Source organism: Carassius auratus, chromosome 34 (genome assembly GCF_003368295.1).
Source record: "Carassius auratus strain Wakin chromosome 34, ASM336829v1, whole genome shotgun sequence".
In the NCBI taxonomy this organism is placed as follows: domain Eukaryota; kingdom Metazoa; phylum Chordata; class Actinopteri; order Cypriniformes; family Cyprinidae; genus Carassius; species Carassius auratus.
The window spans coordinates 40,434-56,144 of NC_039276.1; the positions used below are offsets into that span (position 1 = coordinate 40,434).

Sequence of the window (15,711 nt, forward strand, 5' to 3'; positions counted from 1 at the left end):
TTACAAATGCACCAACATGTTAGACGGTGGTGCTGATGCGGACAGTTTGAGTTCAAGCCCTGTTTGCATATTTACCTACATATTTGCATATTATTGCTAATATCACTGTTCCCACATTTAAATATATTTCCGGTAAGCTTTTAAAATGGGTTTTGTTGTATACTAGCACTGTGACAGGTGATTGGGAGGATGTGCATTCATACAGTTTCTGACTCTTACCACTCATTTTGCATCAAATACACTTTCAAATATTTAAGCTTAATATTAAATTCCTATGTAGTGTTTTTTTTTCTTCTTCTTGTAACTGTACAGAGATAGAGTTAGAAAGCAAGAACTGGTTCTTATTCCATAACAGATCTGTTTACAACATTCTTTTATGTTATGCTAAATCTGTGTATTTTCTGAATATAATTAAGTTTTGACTAGTGTAATAAAAAAAAGAAAAAGATAACTTAAATATTGTAAAGCAGTAGTATATTGGTAAAAGACTATAAGGGGCTGTTTGCACAGAACGTATTTTTGCATTCCATCACACTCCGTATCTATAGTTATTCTATGTCAAATTTAGCTAGACACACATCTTTTAGGCAAGGCAAGTTTATTTATATAGCACATTTCATAAACAATGGTAAATCAGATTGCTTAACATAAAATAATAATATTAATAAAAAATAATCACAAAAACTTCAAAAATTATTTGAACATTGATTTAAGATGTTTAAAATGAGTATAAAACTGTTAAGAAATGAAAATGATTATGCATAAAATATAGTGCAATCAGTTTAGACATTGCACAGTGCTTTTACTGTTACTGTTTCAATTTGTAAATGTAAATGTAATGTAAATTTCTTAACATGCAGCTCTAGGCCTTGTTATTTCATACCCTGCGTCTTGTGTTTTTAAACTCAAAAACATGCTGTGTGAATGGAATAACCTTTTGCAATTATTTTCATTTTTGTTAAAAAAAAAAGATAAAAAAAGTGTGTGTGTGTATATATATATATATATATATATATATATATATATATGTGTGTGTGTGTGTGTGTGTATTATTTATTAATGGTGTAACGATTCACTCATTTTCTCGATGCATCGATTACAAACCCTGTCGATTCATATGCATCGATCTTGAAACACTGTTTACCGACTGTCACAAGATTGTGCTCGCGCTCCGTTCGTCTCTGATGCAGCTGACGTGTGATCTATAGGACTCATGGCCAGTAATGCTAACGTGAAGCAGTTTTACTTTTCTGTAGTTTGTCAATGGCTCTCTGCATCTTACCGACGGTAAGAAATGTAAGTGGTAAGAAATGATAAATGTGTTTAAACAATGCGGATGAACCGAATATACGTAGGAAACTGTTAAAATTAACCACAGCATTAACAATGACCTTGAAATAAGAGCGCCAGATTTATCTGATAATCAGATGCATGAAAGTAGCGTTTGTTTCATTAGCAAACAGACAAAAGTTAAATAGAGATGAAGACGTTTTCACACTGAAAAGAAGCGATCTCGCTTTCATAGACGTGCCAGGCTATATCTGCAATAAACTGAATAAAAGCAGAATGTATGAATGATGCAGTGCTAATTGACATTTATTATAGTAAAGAAACTATAAAGTATATTTTCTACCTTATTCTGTGCAGAAAATTTAAATAAATGCTAATTAAATGTAGCCTAGTATATAAAACAATCATAAAATTGCCATTAGAAAAAAAATATAGATTACAAATGATTGATTATTGTCCAGCAGTGTTTGATTTATTACAGCTAATTAATAGTAATTAAAAAAAAGATAATTCCTTGTTACAATTTTTTTTTATTATTATTATTATATAGGCTACATACATAAAATGAATGTATTTTACATTTCTGTCACTTCTGAAATTATGGCTAGGCCCATGGTGTGACAAAATGTTAGCTTATACATAATACCCTTAAAGCTCTTTTTTAAAAACTTGGCTTACATACATTTTTACGTATGCCATGTCGCATCATTAAACTAGCATTTAACAATGGACAAAAGTTTTTTTTTTTTACTAACCTATGGTTCTCTAACCATAAATGCTACTGTAATTTGCCCCCTGACTAAGCATTTAAAGAATTTAGTAGAATCATTTTAATAATCCCGTGAATGCACTTCGAATGCAGAATGCAGAATCGAATCGTTATAATCGAATCGAATCGAATTTAATTGTGAATCAAATCGAATTGAATCGTTCTAAATTTGCAAAAATCGTTCTTGAATCGAATTGAAAACCTATGAATCGTAATCGAATCAAATCGCTGCCTTGCCAAAGATTCACAGCCCTATTATTTATATATACTGTGTGTGTGTGTGTGTGTGTGTGTGTGTGTGTATGTGTATATATATATAAAATTAAAGATTACATTTAATTTATGCATTTATCAGACACTTTTATCCAAAGCAACTTACAGTGCAGTGAATTGAACCCACAACTTTGCGCTGCTAATGCAATGCTCTACCACTTGAGCCACAGGAACACTATATATAATGGGTTTCTCAGGTAGATTTTTTATGCAATATCATATGAAACTACCATGCGTTCTCCAGTGCTTTGCTTGCCCTCGACATCTTTCTGGGTTATCTGAAATGACAGATGGAGATTGATAAATTGTATATGTTTGAGCTTAGGTTAACTTAATTATTTTCTCAGCAGTATCTTCTGTGTAATCTGTTACACCCGGAGCTCTTCACAGACAGGCAGACAGATTGGTGAGCCGGCAGGCTTCGATTCTCCAGACACAGCGGTAGCTTAATATCATAAAGGCTTGTTCCTTTCAAGAGAGCGTGTAAGAATCTGAATGGAAGCTTGTTTTGTTAAATGGTTGGAGTTTGCTCTGAAGCGTTAAAGGATAACAAGTCGTTGCTTGGTCATTAAAGCAGTCTCTGCAGAGAGAAATGTGTGCAACAGGAAGTGGGCGAACTGCAAACACATATGAGGTGATTATAGTGTGTGTGCACCTCAAGGGAGTGCTGGATTACACAATCCCCAAGCCCAGAGCCCATCGCTGCGGTGGCAGAGCTGCCTACCAGCCGCTAGATTATTGAGGTCACCCCTGTTTTTCAGGTGGATTACTGCCTGAAATTCACCCCTAACATACTTTCTGGATTATATAACATTGACACAGTTGTAATTGCATCATAAATGTGGTTGTTATTGTTGGCGGTCCTCCCCATACCTGCTTTAGGCTTCCCCAAAACCACTACAAAAATATGAGAGTGAAAATCTGTTGAAGTGGGAAATTTCCAGAGGAATTTTTTAAAATTGTACAGAAGCGGACATGGTCATTAAAAAAATAAATAAAATAAAAATAAAAACATAATATAAAGGTCAGAAGTATAAAATTCTTGTCTGGGTGCAGTTTTATGGGGACATGGAGAACACACACACACACACAAAAAAAGTTATGCTTTTGCATTCTCTTGCATTTTTTGGTCATTGTTAGTTTCAGTTTATTTTATATATTGCCTTTGTTTACTTTTTATATTTTTTGAAAATCTTGTTTCGGGTTATTTAGCTTATATTTTTTAATATATATCATTTATCAATATTTGTTGCTTAATTAATTTTAAGTTTTTAACCCCATTTACACTGGTTTATTTCAGAAAACGAAAGTGTTTTCATTGCAGCACAGGTTTACTAAAGTTCAATTCCATTACTTTTCACAATGCGGTTGTCATGCTCAATAATAACTAAACATAACCATATTTAGCATATTTTAGCTAAAATGGAACTGACCATATATTCTTATGAATTATGAAGTTAGCCTCTGAGTTTATTTTACTCTGTATTATTTCTGAGTAGATCTGATCCCGTGTTTGTGTGAATCTCTTGTATTTGCTGGAAACCATGTGGAGGTGATTGTGTTTTTCCGAGAAGCATGTGTCGGCCTTGGTCTCAACAAATGCAGTTGTCCACTTGATTGCCAAGAATTCATTAGTCTAGAGGACTTGTTCGGCTATTAACAGTGGCTTTTTTCAATCATTTGCCACTTTTATGTTTTAGTTAAGAGTTTGCTAAATCTGTTTATGAGTGGCTCTTCAATGTCAACATAATTGCTTCAAATCTTCACAGTCCAGCAACAAGACTGCAGGCAGACACTTCAGCATGGATGGGAATACATAGAGCCACATTTGTAGCGGCTGCTCTTTACTGTGATGCGTCTGTTCATCCACCATATTGAAGAGGTTATGATCAGAGGTAAACACATGCAAGTGAATTGACATATGCGGCAATAGCAGTCTTTACACAAGATTTGGTTCGTCATGCATGACAGACTATTTGCATATTGCAGATTAGCCAAATGCAAAATGTATTAGCATTTATGGGTTTTACACTTGTGTGTGAGGCTGTGTTGTAGAGTGTCTTAAAATGACCAATGATACCTTATAACGCATTAAGAAGTTTGTTTTAATGCTTCATTTAATTGTTTCACCATTTGAACAACAATAGAAAATTTTATGTTTTTTAAAACATTGGTAGTTCAACAGGTTTAAATCCATGCAAGGTTAAAAAAAATTGTCATTTTGTCAAAATATCATTTTAAAATTACCTCAATTCTCAGAGATCCCCAAACGGTTTGTGCGAAGCTGTTCAAAAGATTCAGTTTCCTTAAACCCCACCTTTCGGTAGCGTACTGTGTTCTGATTGGTCAACTGACATAGTCAGTTGTGATTGGTTGTTCTGCACACAACTTCACGGTAAACAATGCGTTAGCATTAACATATAGTGCTAGCGCGACATACTGATAAGACGCTCGGGAGAAAACAAACACATAACTTCATAATCATACTTACAGGTTGTGATTCGGAGATGCTTGTTGGTCCAAATAAAGATGATAATGAACCCTCTTTTATGGCCAAATGCTTTGAAAATCCCACCTTCAACTCAACGAGATTAGAAAAGCAGTCATCAGTGAAATGTTGTGAACACAACAAAAGGGATTTATTTTACTGCTCTGGTATTGTGGTAAAAATGAATTTTAGACATTGGTTCTTCTGATCTTCATTCTTTGGCAGTGAAAATAAAACAAACTTGCCTTTACAATTAAAAACACACTGTCTCCTCGACATGATGCTCTCACACCAACCAGAGCGTCTGTGTGGGGGGTGGGGCAGGTCAGAGTTCCGTTTCTCCCAAGACGGTAGGCGGAGATTATTATGCAAAGTGTTCTCGTTACGTACAAAGAGATGGGCAAAAGATTTGAAATCTATAACGACTCGTTTCAGCGATTCAGAGTCTACTCCTTACTTTAGAAGCCAATAAGTTTATAAATCGTGTACTTTTTGGTTTAATTACTTTGCACATTGTTTACACTGATTGACCGCTACATCATACACTTTAATACAGGTAACTTTTGATTTCCCATCTGTGTGGCTCTTTAAATGTTTTTAAAAGAAGTCTCTTCTGGTTATCAAGACTGCAGAAACTATAAACTATTTACATTAAGTCATTTAGCAGAAGCCTTTGTCCACAGTGACTTACAAATTAGGACAAGCAATCAAAATCAACTAAAGAGCAATGCAAGTGCTTTAACAAGTCTCAGTTAGCTTAATGCAGTACATGTAGCAAGGTTTTTTTTATTATCATTATTACAAGCAATAGGACAAAAACTCCAGTAGAACAATTAAGAAATGCTAAATGTTCCATTACACTTTTTCTTTCTCAGGTGTTTGCTTTCAGTTGAAGGGATAGTTCACCCGAAAATGGTGTAGAATGCTACTGATGTAGAATTTAACCATTCAAGACCTATAAAGCGGTAAAAATAACGTTCAATACTTCCGCACTCTAGCGTGCACGTATAGCGAAATGAGTTCTCTTTCGCTGCTTATTCCATTTCAACAGCTTAAAATCACTTGTTTTTAAACTGCAATGCTTTAAAACACATGCAAACGGTACGCATTCATGACCAGCAACGACACATGAGCATGTAACCGCAATAGAGACGATAGTCCAAAATATTTCCTGGCTGACAAATTTCTTCTGGTTAATCTTGTAGCGCATATTGCCCACCCCTAATATTATGGTATATACAATTTACTAATTAATATATTAATATTAGTATATATTTCTTTGTTTTTTTATGATTGGGTTTTTATGGCTGATTTTACAGTATGTTAAAATCATTACAGTTTCAAAAAAAATTCCTTCAGCATCTGTTTGGGGTTAGATGAACTTGAAATCAGCCTGATTAAACAGGGTCTCTCGAAGACATTTGGTTGACTAGTCGATTATGAAATGAAGTAGTTTTTCACATCCTTAAGATGAGGTTGCACACTTCCTATTGTATGAGTTTAGTTGCTGTGCTGACAGAGCACCTCGCTTTACTAAAAACACCCTACCAAAGCCCTGTCAGAATTATGTTCAGATGCATTAAAGATATTTTTCTATTTCTTTCTCATTCCTCTCGCTGTAAGCTACAGTTATATGATTTACTATGACGTGAGCTAAAGCCTCTCTAAATGTCATGTGTTGATTTTATGGCGTTAAGCAATGGCCAAAGACTACCCTGCGTGTCGCTGTGCTATTAAATGATCTATGTAGCAGGTTGCTCTTGCTAAATCTGCCATTTATTGATCTTTACTATTTTCAAAGCATTTTTTTACCCTTGCTGCTGTGCGTGAGGCAGTCCAATAGTCCCGGATAATTTATCAGGCTCAAAGAATTAAGTAAGCTATGTGGCAGCTATGAATTCTTCTGTTACTTTTCACGCCGTCCGCTTCTATTATCTTCCTGCTTTGCTGTAATTCTGCCTATTCTTGGCCCTCCACTTTATGCCAAGTTGAGCTTGACAGTTGTGCTCTATTGCTGTAAAGCACGAGTGGATATCCAGTGTGTAGGCTGGAGACTTGCTGGCAGAGACGAGTGTTTCATCACATGTTAATTGAGCAATAGATGTGGATGATAAGTGCCTGCTTATGGCTGCATCTGCTACATTCACCTGGCTCCTCCATTAGAGGCTGGTCTCTCGCGCTTCTACACCAGCACAGAATCACAGGAGTGGACCTTTAGATTTCCTTCATTGCCCTTATTTTCCTCCATTAGCTATGTTTGTGTGCTTGTCCCTGTTATCTCAATCTGTTCTCTGACTCAACCTGTGTTGCAGATATTTCGCATGCTCTTTAGGTACTACATACTTAGATCCTATTTCAGTTTAGTTTAGATGCATTTTCAGTGTAAAGATTCTGTTTTACTAACATACACTACCAATCAAAAGTTTGGAATAATTGTGTATATTTACTATTAATTATATTATATATACAAAGGCTGTGTTTATTTTATTAAAAAAGTAAAACCGTAATATTGTGAAATATTATTGTCTGAAATAGCAAACATATTAGAATGATTTCTTAAGGATCATGTGATACTAAAGACTAGAGTAATGGCTGCTGAAAATTTAGCTTTGCATTACAGTAAAACACTACATTTGAAAATTATAGAAAAGTTATTATTTCAAAAATATTATAAATCTTAATTATTCCACATTTTTGACCAGTAGTGTATGTTCTGACCTGTCAATAAAATTGTATGAGAAGTTTTTGTAACCTGTTTTTTTATTGTTATTATTAATTAGGCCAATCATATTATTTAATTTAATTTGATTAATATTGTTCAGTGCCACATCAAAGTCAACCTTTATGTCATGTCTCGTTTTCTTGTCTGTGAGCAAGAATGGTCGACTTTACATTGTGTCCTGTGATTGTGATCATGTGTAAATATGTTCATGCCACATCAGTGCTGCTTTAAAAAGTGTGTGGTGGTGTCATGCATGGAAGAGAAGTCTGTTAATAACACGTTTGTCCTGTATACTATATGCATTGTGATGCGCAGAATTAATAACAGTTAATATAAAAATCTGATTGTATTATATTTTGTATTTCTTTAATTTTATTCATAAACATTTTGTGCAGAAAAGCAAGCTGAAATCAAACCAAATCAAACAATTTATTTATTTACTAAAGTAATGTATTTATTTGGTTTTGAAATTGTTTGTGATACATTTGGATGTTTGTTTGCAATGCTTCTGTTAATCGGCCAATGCCACTATTCTGAAAATAGTCTGATATTGGCCAGTGTTGTAGTCTGGGTGTAAGACGCTCAATCACCTTGTCTTATGTGTGTGTTTTTCAGTGCGGGACCCAAAGGTGACAATATCTATGAGTGGAGATCCACCATCCTGGGCCCTCCGGGTTCAGTCTATGAGGGAGGCGTTTTCTTTCTGGATATCACCTTCTCTTCCGATTACCCCTTCAAGCCACCAAAGGTACAGTGTGGAAAATCATCTTCACTTTTTATTCACTATTTTTGAGGTATTAAAACAGAGGATGCTTCATCCTGCTTCAGGTGATCTGCCTTCATGCATTGCCTTACAACTCTAATCAAAGTCTTGAAAATTCCAGGCAAGTGTACCAGGATGGTCATGCTATCTACTGCTTATATAGGCTGCTGCCTTCTGAGGGAGAATCCTGAAATGCTTACGAATGCCTTAGAACTTGGTCAGAAGCAGGTGTCTCAGAAGGCAGCATCCTCATGCTTTTAGAAGCTGCATTGGCAGCTCATTATGTTTCACGACAGGATCTCAATCTAAATGCAAACTCAAATGCACTGGAATGTATTTGGAAGCATTTCAGACTGAATACATTAAAGCTGTTCTTGAATGTGGGGCAGAACTTAAAACAGCTGTTTCAGCTATTTGATGCTGTTCTTGAGAACCAAAGCTCATGAATCAAAGTCCCATGACATTTCTAAGCCATATGAAATCAGATGATCATTTAAGCATTATATAATTTGAAAGTTATTGTAAAGTGGTACCTCATGTACATGTATTTACTATGTATTCCATTGTTTTGAATTCTACAGCCTTATCACACATCAGCATGGTGGAAAAACATGTTTACAGCCATTGTTGAATATTTAAAGGGTTTATTGTTGTGTGTTCATATGGTGGTAAATATCATATCATATCATGATGATATGACATGACATATAATCACATCATGATGGTAAAAGGTTTTCCCAACCGCACTGAAAAAAAAACAAGGCTGGCTTTGAAACACTGCTATTAGATTTCACAAATAATTACAAATAACACATTGAATTAAATGTCAAATTTTAAAGCAGAAAAACTGAAATACTATTTTCATTAAAAACATACTCCATTAATCTGTTTTATTTACATCACACGATCATGTGTTGTAATTAGCTGAATTAAAAATAAGATTATAATAAGTATTTAAGAGACAAATATTCATAGTACTACAATACATCTCACAGTGGGTTTAAAAGTTCTCATTTTTAACAATGTTAAAAATGTTATGATGTAAAATATTTAAGATTCTGCACTGTTTCTTTTTCACTAATCTTAATAGTCTTTTATAATTATTATTATTCCATTAAAGTTCAAGGTGGAGAACGAGTGTTTCAATTCAGCTTTTCACTGGAATTATTGCTGCTTATATGATTTGTAATGGAAAAAGCTAATAAGCTGTTATAATAAGATACACAATAGAAGCATTTTCACAAGTGGACTGTGGATGTGCAGTTTGCTATTATTAGTCTATAGAGCAGTGGCCTTTAATTAAGATGTATTAGCTCTACCAAGGACACTCTGTAAGAGATCATTCAGAACAGGTATTGACCTCTGGTAAAATATCTCAAGGATAATGTGAAGCTGAACGATTGTGTTTTTCTAATTTGTGTGCTGGATGACTAAACGTACTCCTTCCGAGCGCTGGCTATGTCCAGTGCAAAGCAATAAGTGAGATGCCGACAGGCAGCGATGTGGTTTAGGGAAGCTGGTTTACTACAGCTCCAGTTATAAAGGTGAAAGAGTCAACCACAGCATTTCGGATTAATTAGCATCCAAATCTCCTTCGTTAGCATGTTTGGGAATTTGCCCCGCTCTGAGAGGCTCTCTGCCTCAGTCTGGCCTTCATCTCGACTGTCAGTGGCATCTGTAAAAAAACAAGTTTATATAAAGCTCATGGGCTGGAGGGGGCTCTTTGTTCAGATCAAGCCACTGCAAAGCTCTAATCCACTAATTATAAACAGGATTCATCCTCTGCGGTGGATGGTGGGCAGAGCTGGTGGCCCGCACCCCCTCATTCTTTTGTCACCAGATGAAACGCGAGGAAACTTGGGTGCCGATCTCGCCTACATGTGTTTGGGTTGGTGCTCTGTGAAGTTGTTGCCCGCTCTTGCTCACTAAGCGGTGAAGCTTGGTTTGTGGTCCGCTAATCTGTGCTTTTGTGAGTAAGTCTGTCTGTGTGTGTTTGGGAGCAAAGAGAGAGACTTGCATTTCATCCTAAAAGTATATCTAGAAATAAGGGTATTGATTAACTCGAGCTGTAAAAGGCTCTAAAGCATTGGCTTGTTTACAGATCAGTTTGGTTGGGTCATTATCTGCCTTTAAAAAGAGCTATTTGTGTTTTAGTTTGTCTCTTGTGTCTGTTTTTTTGTCTGTCTCTGTCTGTTTAGAAACTCTAAAACTCTACGCGGCTGCCTTCAGTGTTGATAAGCTAATAATGACATTCCTTAATAAAAGGATGATCGTTTAATTAAGATCTGATTATGTTTTGATTAACATTCAAATAGGTTCAACTATCAACCCGTTAATTTGCAGTAATCTATCTCTGAACTTGGGGAGTTTTTACTTTACATGACATATTTGTGGATATGCGACAGCTGTGTTTTGGGGATTTTGAAAACGATAGTTATAATCTGTGTAAATGACAAAAACAAAACTTTGACGAAAAAACGGTGAAGTCATGCTTAAGCAAATGACATGTTCACGTAGTGTTTCTTTAGAAGGTGGCATCGCCAACGACTGGCCTGTCATGCACAAAACAATGTTTTTATCATTTTTGCAGATCCATGTAAATGTGGATCATTATGGAAATGTTGTTGTCTGTTTACAAATCTTTAAAAAAAAAATGTGAAAGCAAAAAATAGAAATAAAATAACATTTTTTTTTAATTATTATTGTAAATATATTTTATGCATTAAAATATATTTATATTACATATTTTATGCTTATTAAGTGTATGTCTGTGTTGCATTAAATTTACAAGTAACACATTTTATGTTAAACATGATACATTTAAATTAATATTAAATATAATTGATTTAGAATTAATATTTGTAATTTGTTGCAAAATTCCAAAATTCTGGGCAAAGTTGAACATTTTAGCCACCTTAAAAAATTTAGCCACCTTAAAACTTTAAACTTAAGACTCACCCAGAAATACACAGCACATACAATTTTGGGTAAAGTAGGAACATTTCTCAATATTTCTCAATATTTGTTTACATTCAACATTCCTCTCAACTTGCTCTCTTCTTGGATTAATATTTCTGTGTAAATGTGGCTCAGGAATGCTTGAGAAAGGGATGGCCAAAACAGTAAATATTATATTTTATAGTGTGTGAGATTTATTTTTTAAGTGCCTGTTTATTATATTAATTTAGGATAAATAAAAAAAATCCTATAATAATTTTTATTTTCAGATGTGCAATGTATTTCTGATTATTGTTCGCCTACATTTGACTAAAAAAGCCATCTTAAAGAACAACTTCCCAACTTCAGGAACAGTCTTTGCATGGCTAGTGTCATTATGTTGCCTTAAAATGCTATATAGGCAGCTCAATAGGTTTTTCCTCTCACTTTCTCTACATAGGCCTCATACAGGTTGCCCGTGTCATGGCTGTGTTTCTGAACTCCAAGACCACCGTGTTCATACAATACCCGGATTGTGCCAGCCAGGCAGGGTTATTTTAGTCTCTGTTTACGCTGCATCATGTGACTGGTGTCTTAGTAGCTTCTGCAGGGGGCAGAGTGAGATGTAGTCAACAAATAAGAAGCACTCTTTATGTGCTAATGGAGCAGACTAATGCATGACCCAGACTGTCCCTGGCAGATTCGGCCCTCCCACAACACTGCAGTCAGCGGTGTCCCGCCAGTCCTGTAAGCCGGGGCCATAAGTCGTCAGGTTAAGCTTGCTTGACTTTCTCTTCTCACTGGATCGATAGCTTTCAGAGTTCAGCCCTGGTTTCTGAGAGAGCTGTTAATGAGAGTGATCCAGCTCTCAAAAGCCCCGTCTATAATAAAAGCCCTGTTATAACACATCCAGAGTATTAAAGCGTGGTTCTGGATTGGTGAGCTAACATCGTCTATTTTTAGATAGACTTGTTTTGTGATGCTTTTGCTTTCCTCCTCTTGTGCAGGTCACGTTCCGTACGAGGATCTATCACTGCAACATCAACAGTCAGGGTGTGATCTGCCTGGACATCCTGAAGGACAACTGGAGCCCAGCTCTGACCATCTCGAAGGTCCTGCTTTCCATCTGTTCTCTGCTGACAGACTGCAATCCAGGTGAGTACAGCAACTCGGGCCCAAGTCCTAAGACTAGCTTTATTAGTAAAATCAGAAGAAATTAATTCGATGTGCATTTTAAAGTGATGGTTCATCCAAAAACGAGAATTGTATCACCATGTACTCACCCTAATGTCATTCTGAAAATGAACTTTCTTCTGTTAAACTCAGTGGACCTCATTCACTTAGTGAAAGTTAACTTCCATAAATTAGTCCCTACATTTATTCATAAATTTAGCATGCATTTTAGTACAAAAGTAATTGGTGAAAAATGATTTGTTAGTGAAATTCCTGTACAATGGGAAAAAAAAGGGCTCCATTGTTGTTTGGACCCAACTGACTTTAAAAACATACTCTTTTATGCTCCACAGATTCCAGACAGGTTTGGAATATCATGAGTATGAGGGAATGATGACATAATTGTCATTTTGGGTGAACTATCCCTGGGGTGAAGTCTGATTCTTCTATGCAGAATAGGACAAGCTATGAACATTGTAGACTACATTCTTTGTCACAGCCAACTTGTAGTACCAAAAAAACTGCTGACATAGTAAGGAATTAGCAAACTTGAAAATAATAATAATGATTTTCTTGTTTATCTACAATTTGGTAATCACAGAACTTAATTCTGTACCGCACCTAATGCTTGATTGCATAACTCAGGTTCACTAGAAGGTCTCAGCCATGACACATCTGAAAGACTACACCCACCAGATAAAAACCAATTGATTTGGTGAGATGATGACCACTTTATTTATTTGACTGAAGGCCCTAAGGCATGGGTGTCCAATCCTGCTCCTGGAGAGACACCCAGAGTTCAGCTCCAACACGCCTACCTGGATATTTCCAAAGACCTTGATTAGCCAGTTCAGGTGTGTTGAATTATGGGTAGGGTTCAAGGTCTGCAGCAAGGTGGGCCTCCAGGAGCGGATTTGGACACTCCTGAAACTCAGACTGGGCAAACATAGAAAAATAATTCGAGATTTCATAGAACTTTTAGCAGTATTCACTTGGGTCAAATAATAAATGGGATATTCCAGTATTTTAAGTTCTTAATATTAAAAGAAGGTCCTCTGATATGCTTTTAAAGAGTCCAGTATATCTTTTTACAGACAGTTTTTTTTACAATTAAGTTGTGCTGTTTTATAAAATTATATTGCTCCGCGAACAGCTTCCATTTTCAAGTTTTTATCTAATACAAAGTTTAAAAACCTGATAACGGTTTTTAAATCACTTTTTAATACTATTTCAGTCTGTTACTCACTAGTATGGAAATAGCCAAGGAAGCTGGCGTGGCATTATAAGCCTCAAATAGGCAAAACCAGAACAATAAAGTTCTAGAAAATGCATGGGGAAATAGAAATATATATATAAATAGAAACTTAAAAATAGATTTAATTTGATACCTGTTATGCCAGCAGAGTTTACTGTTGTCTAAACCTAAAATTAAAGGAAAGTAATTATGATTTAATGAATCAAAAACATGGGAAATCATCCCAAAAACATGTACTGTATTGAGCCTTTTTTTTATTTTAACTGAAACTCTTAAAATCATTTTCATTAATAGAAAAAATGAAATAAAATATAAATATTAGATGAAAACTTTCATCAAAATACTCCAAAAGAATAAAATATAGCTATGTTGCAATGGCAGCTAACTTGATTATAAGTATAAACTGAAGGAGCAAAATGACTAAAACTACAACAAAAATGAAATAAAGCTACATTAAACAAACAAACCTCAAATGAAAACTTGAATGAATTAAAGTGGAAGCTGAAAATCTAAAAATAATGGCTAAATCAAAATAGGAGTAAATGCTAAAATCAACACTGCTGATACATTTTCTAAAATGAATTCACTGAATACAGAAAGACTGACTGATGTTGAAGCTGATGACTGAACTTGAGCCTTCATGTTGCATATTTCTAGTCAGGTTCACATTAGGTCTTCATTGTTGTGAGGGTTTTGTCATGAGCAAGCAAAAGCAGACCTTTCGGAGGAGTCCTACAGTTTGGAATCCTGTAAAGCCTTCACGGTGTTTGTCTCTGAAACATCTCTGACATTGTTGTGTCAGCTGAGTCAGCACATGACAGATGTGTCTGTAGAATCCCACACAGCTCTTTCATTTACTCTCCACGGTGTCTCGCTTCCCACTGCCCTCTCTCTCTCTCTCTGTGTGTCCTTCCCAGCGCCTGTCTGCGTCTTTCAGAAGACTGTGTTCTCGCTGACTCCTGGGTATAAGAATGTCTCACTTTTTTTCTTTCCGTTCTTCTTTTTCTCCCCTCTCCTTCCCCTCGTCTCTCAGCGGATCCTCTGGTGGGAAGCATAGCTACTCAGTACCTGACCAACAGAGCAGAGCATGACAGGATAGCTCGACAGTGGACCAAGAGATACGCCACATAGACGGCGCCCGCTCGCTCGCTCGCCCTCCCTCCCATCCACCGCCCCCTTTCTTCCCAGCTTCCCTTTGTCCACCCGTCCTTCCTGCACTCTTCTCCAGCGCCGCCCCAGTTCCCATCACCCGCAGGAGTGTAAAGATCCAGGAGAGGCAACTTTACAACGTGCAACAAATCTTTATAGCCTTTACAATACGGACTTCTGTGTATATGTCATACTGATTCTACCCCGTGTTTTTACCCGATACGGACTGGGAGCGCAGACAGGACCCGCCAGGACCCGTAAAGGCTGCCGGAGTAGAATTTTGTAGCTGTAGATTTAGTTCTGTTTAAAAGCCTACTTGCAAGTCTTGCTTCTTTGGGATATTAAAAAAAACAAAAAATGTATTTTGTGATGTAATAAGGAAAATGTTCCTAAAGTCAACCAAATATTATGGTGCATTTTAGCCTAATTCATTATCCGTATGAAGTCAAAGAAAATGATGAAAAAAGATAAAAAAAACAAGCTGTAGATTATTAGAAATGTCATTTATATGAGACCCACACTCATTTCCAGTTCTGTGGTACATGCTGTTGTGAATCTGTTATACCTTTGTCAGTTTGTAATGAAGCGATCTCATTGAACGTTTTGTAGCTCGGCTGAAATGAGCGACCACTGTAACATCCCCACGAACACAATAAACGAGGAAAACTGTCCACCGGGTCAGGTGTCGCTGTGTGCTGTTTCTCATGTCTGCTGCACTCTTTACACCTACATTAAGATCCGATCAGCTCACAGATGATGGACTGTGCTAAAAAAAAATATAACATTTTATACAGCAAGGAACGGATGCAATAAATGAGTCAAAGGTGACAGTAAAGACTTTTAAAATGCTACAAAAGATTTTAAAAGAAGAGTTCTCATGAACTTTGTGTTC

At 36.0% G+C, this 15,711-nt stretch overlaps 1 protein-coding gene across 1 annotated transcript in view; it reads left to right on the plus strand.

Moving 5' to 3' along the window:
- Positions 1 to 15,497, plus strand: part of LOC113052867 (ubiquitin-conjugating enzyme E2 E3) — a 44,112-nt gene extending 28,615 nt beyond the window's left edge. Inside the window, exons 4-6 of the mRNA XM_026217303.1 lie at positions 8,158 to 8,290; positions 12,250 to 12,397; positions 14,704 to 15,497. Coding sequence (XP_026073088.1) covers positions 8,158 to 8,290; positions 12,250 to 12,397; positions 14,704 to 14,801 — 379 coding nt within the window. The 3' untranslated portion in view covers positions 14,802 to 15,497. The remainder of the gene's footprint in view (positions 1 to 8,157; positions 8,291 to 12,249; positions 12,398 to 14,703) is intronic.
- The last annotated feature ends 214 nt before the right edge of the window (positions 15,498 to 15,711 follow it).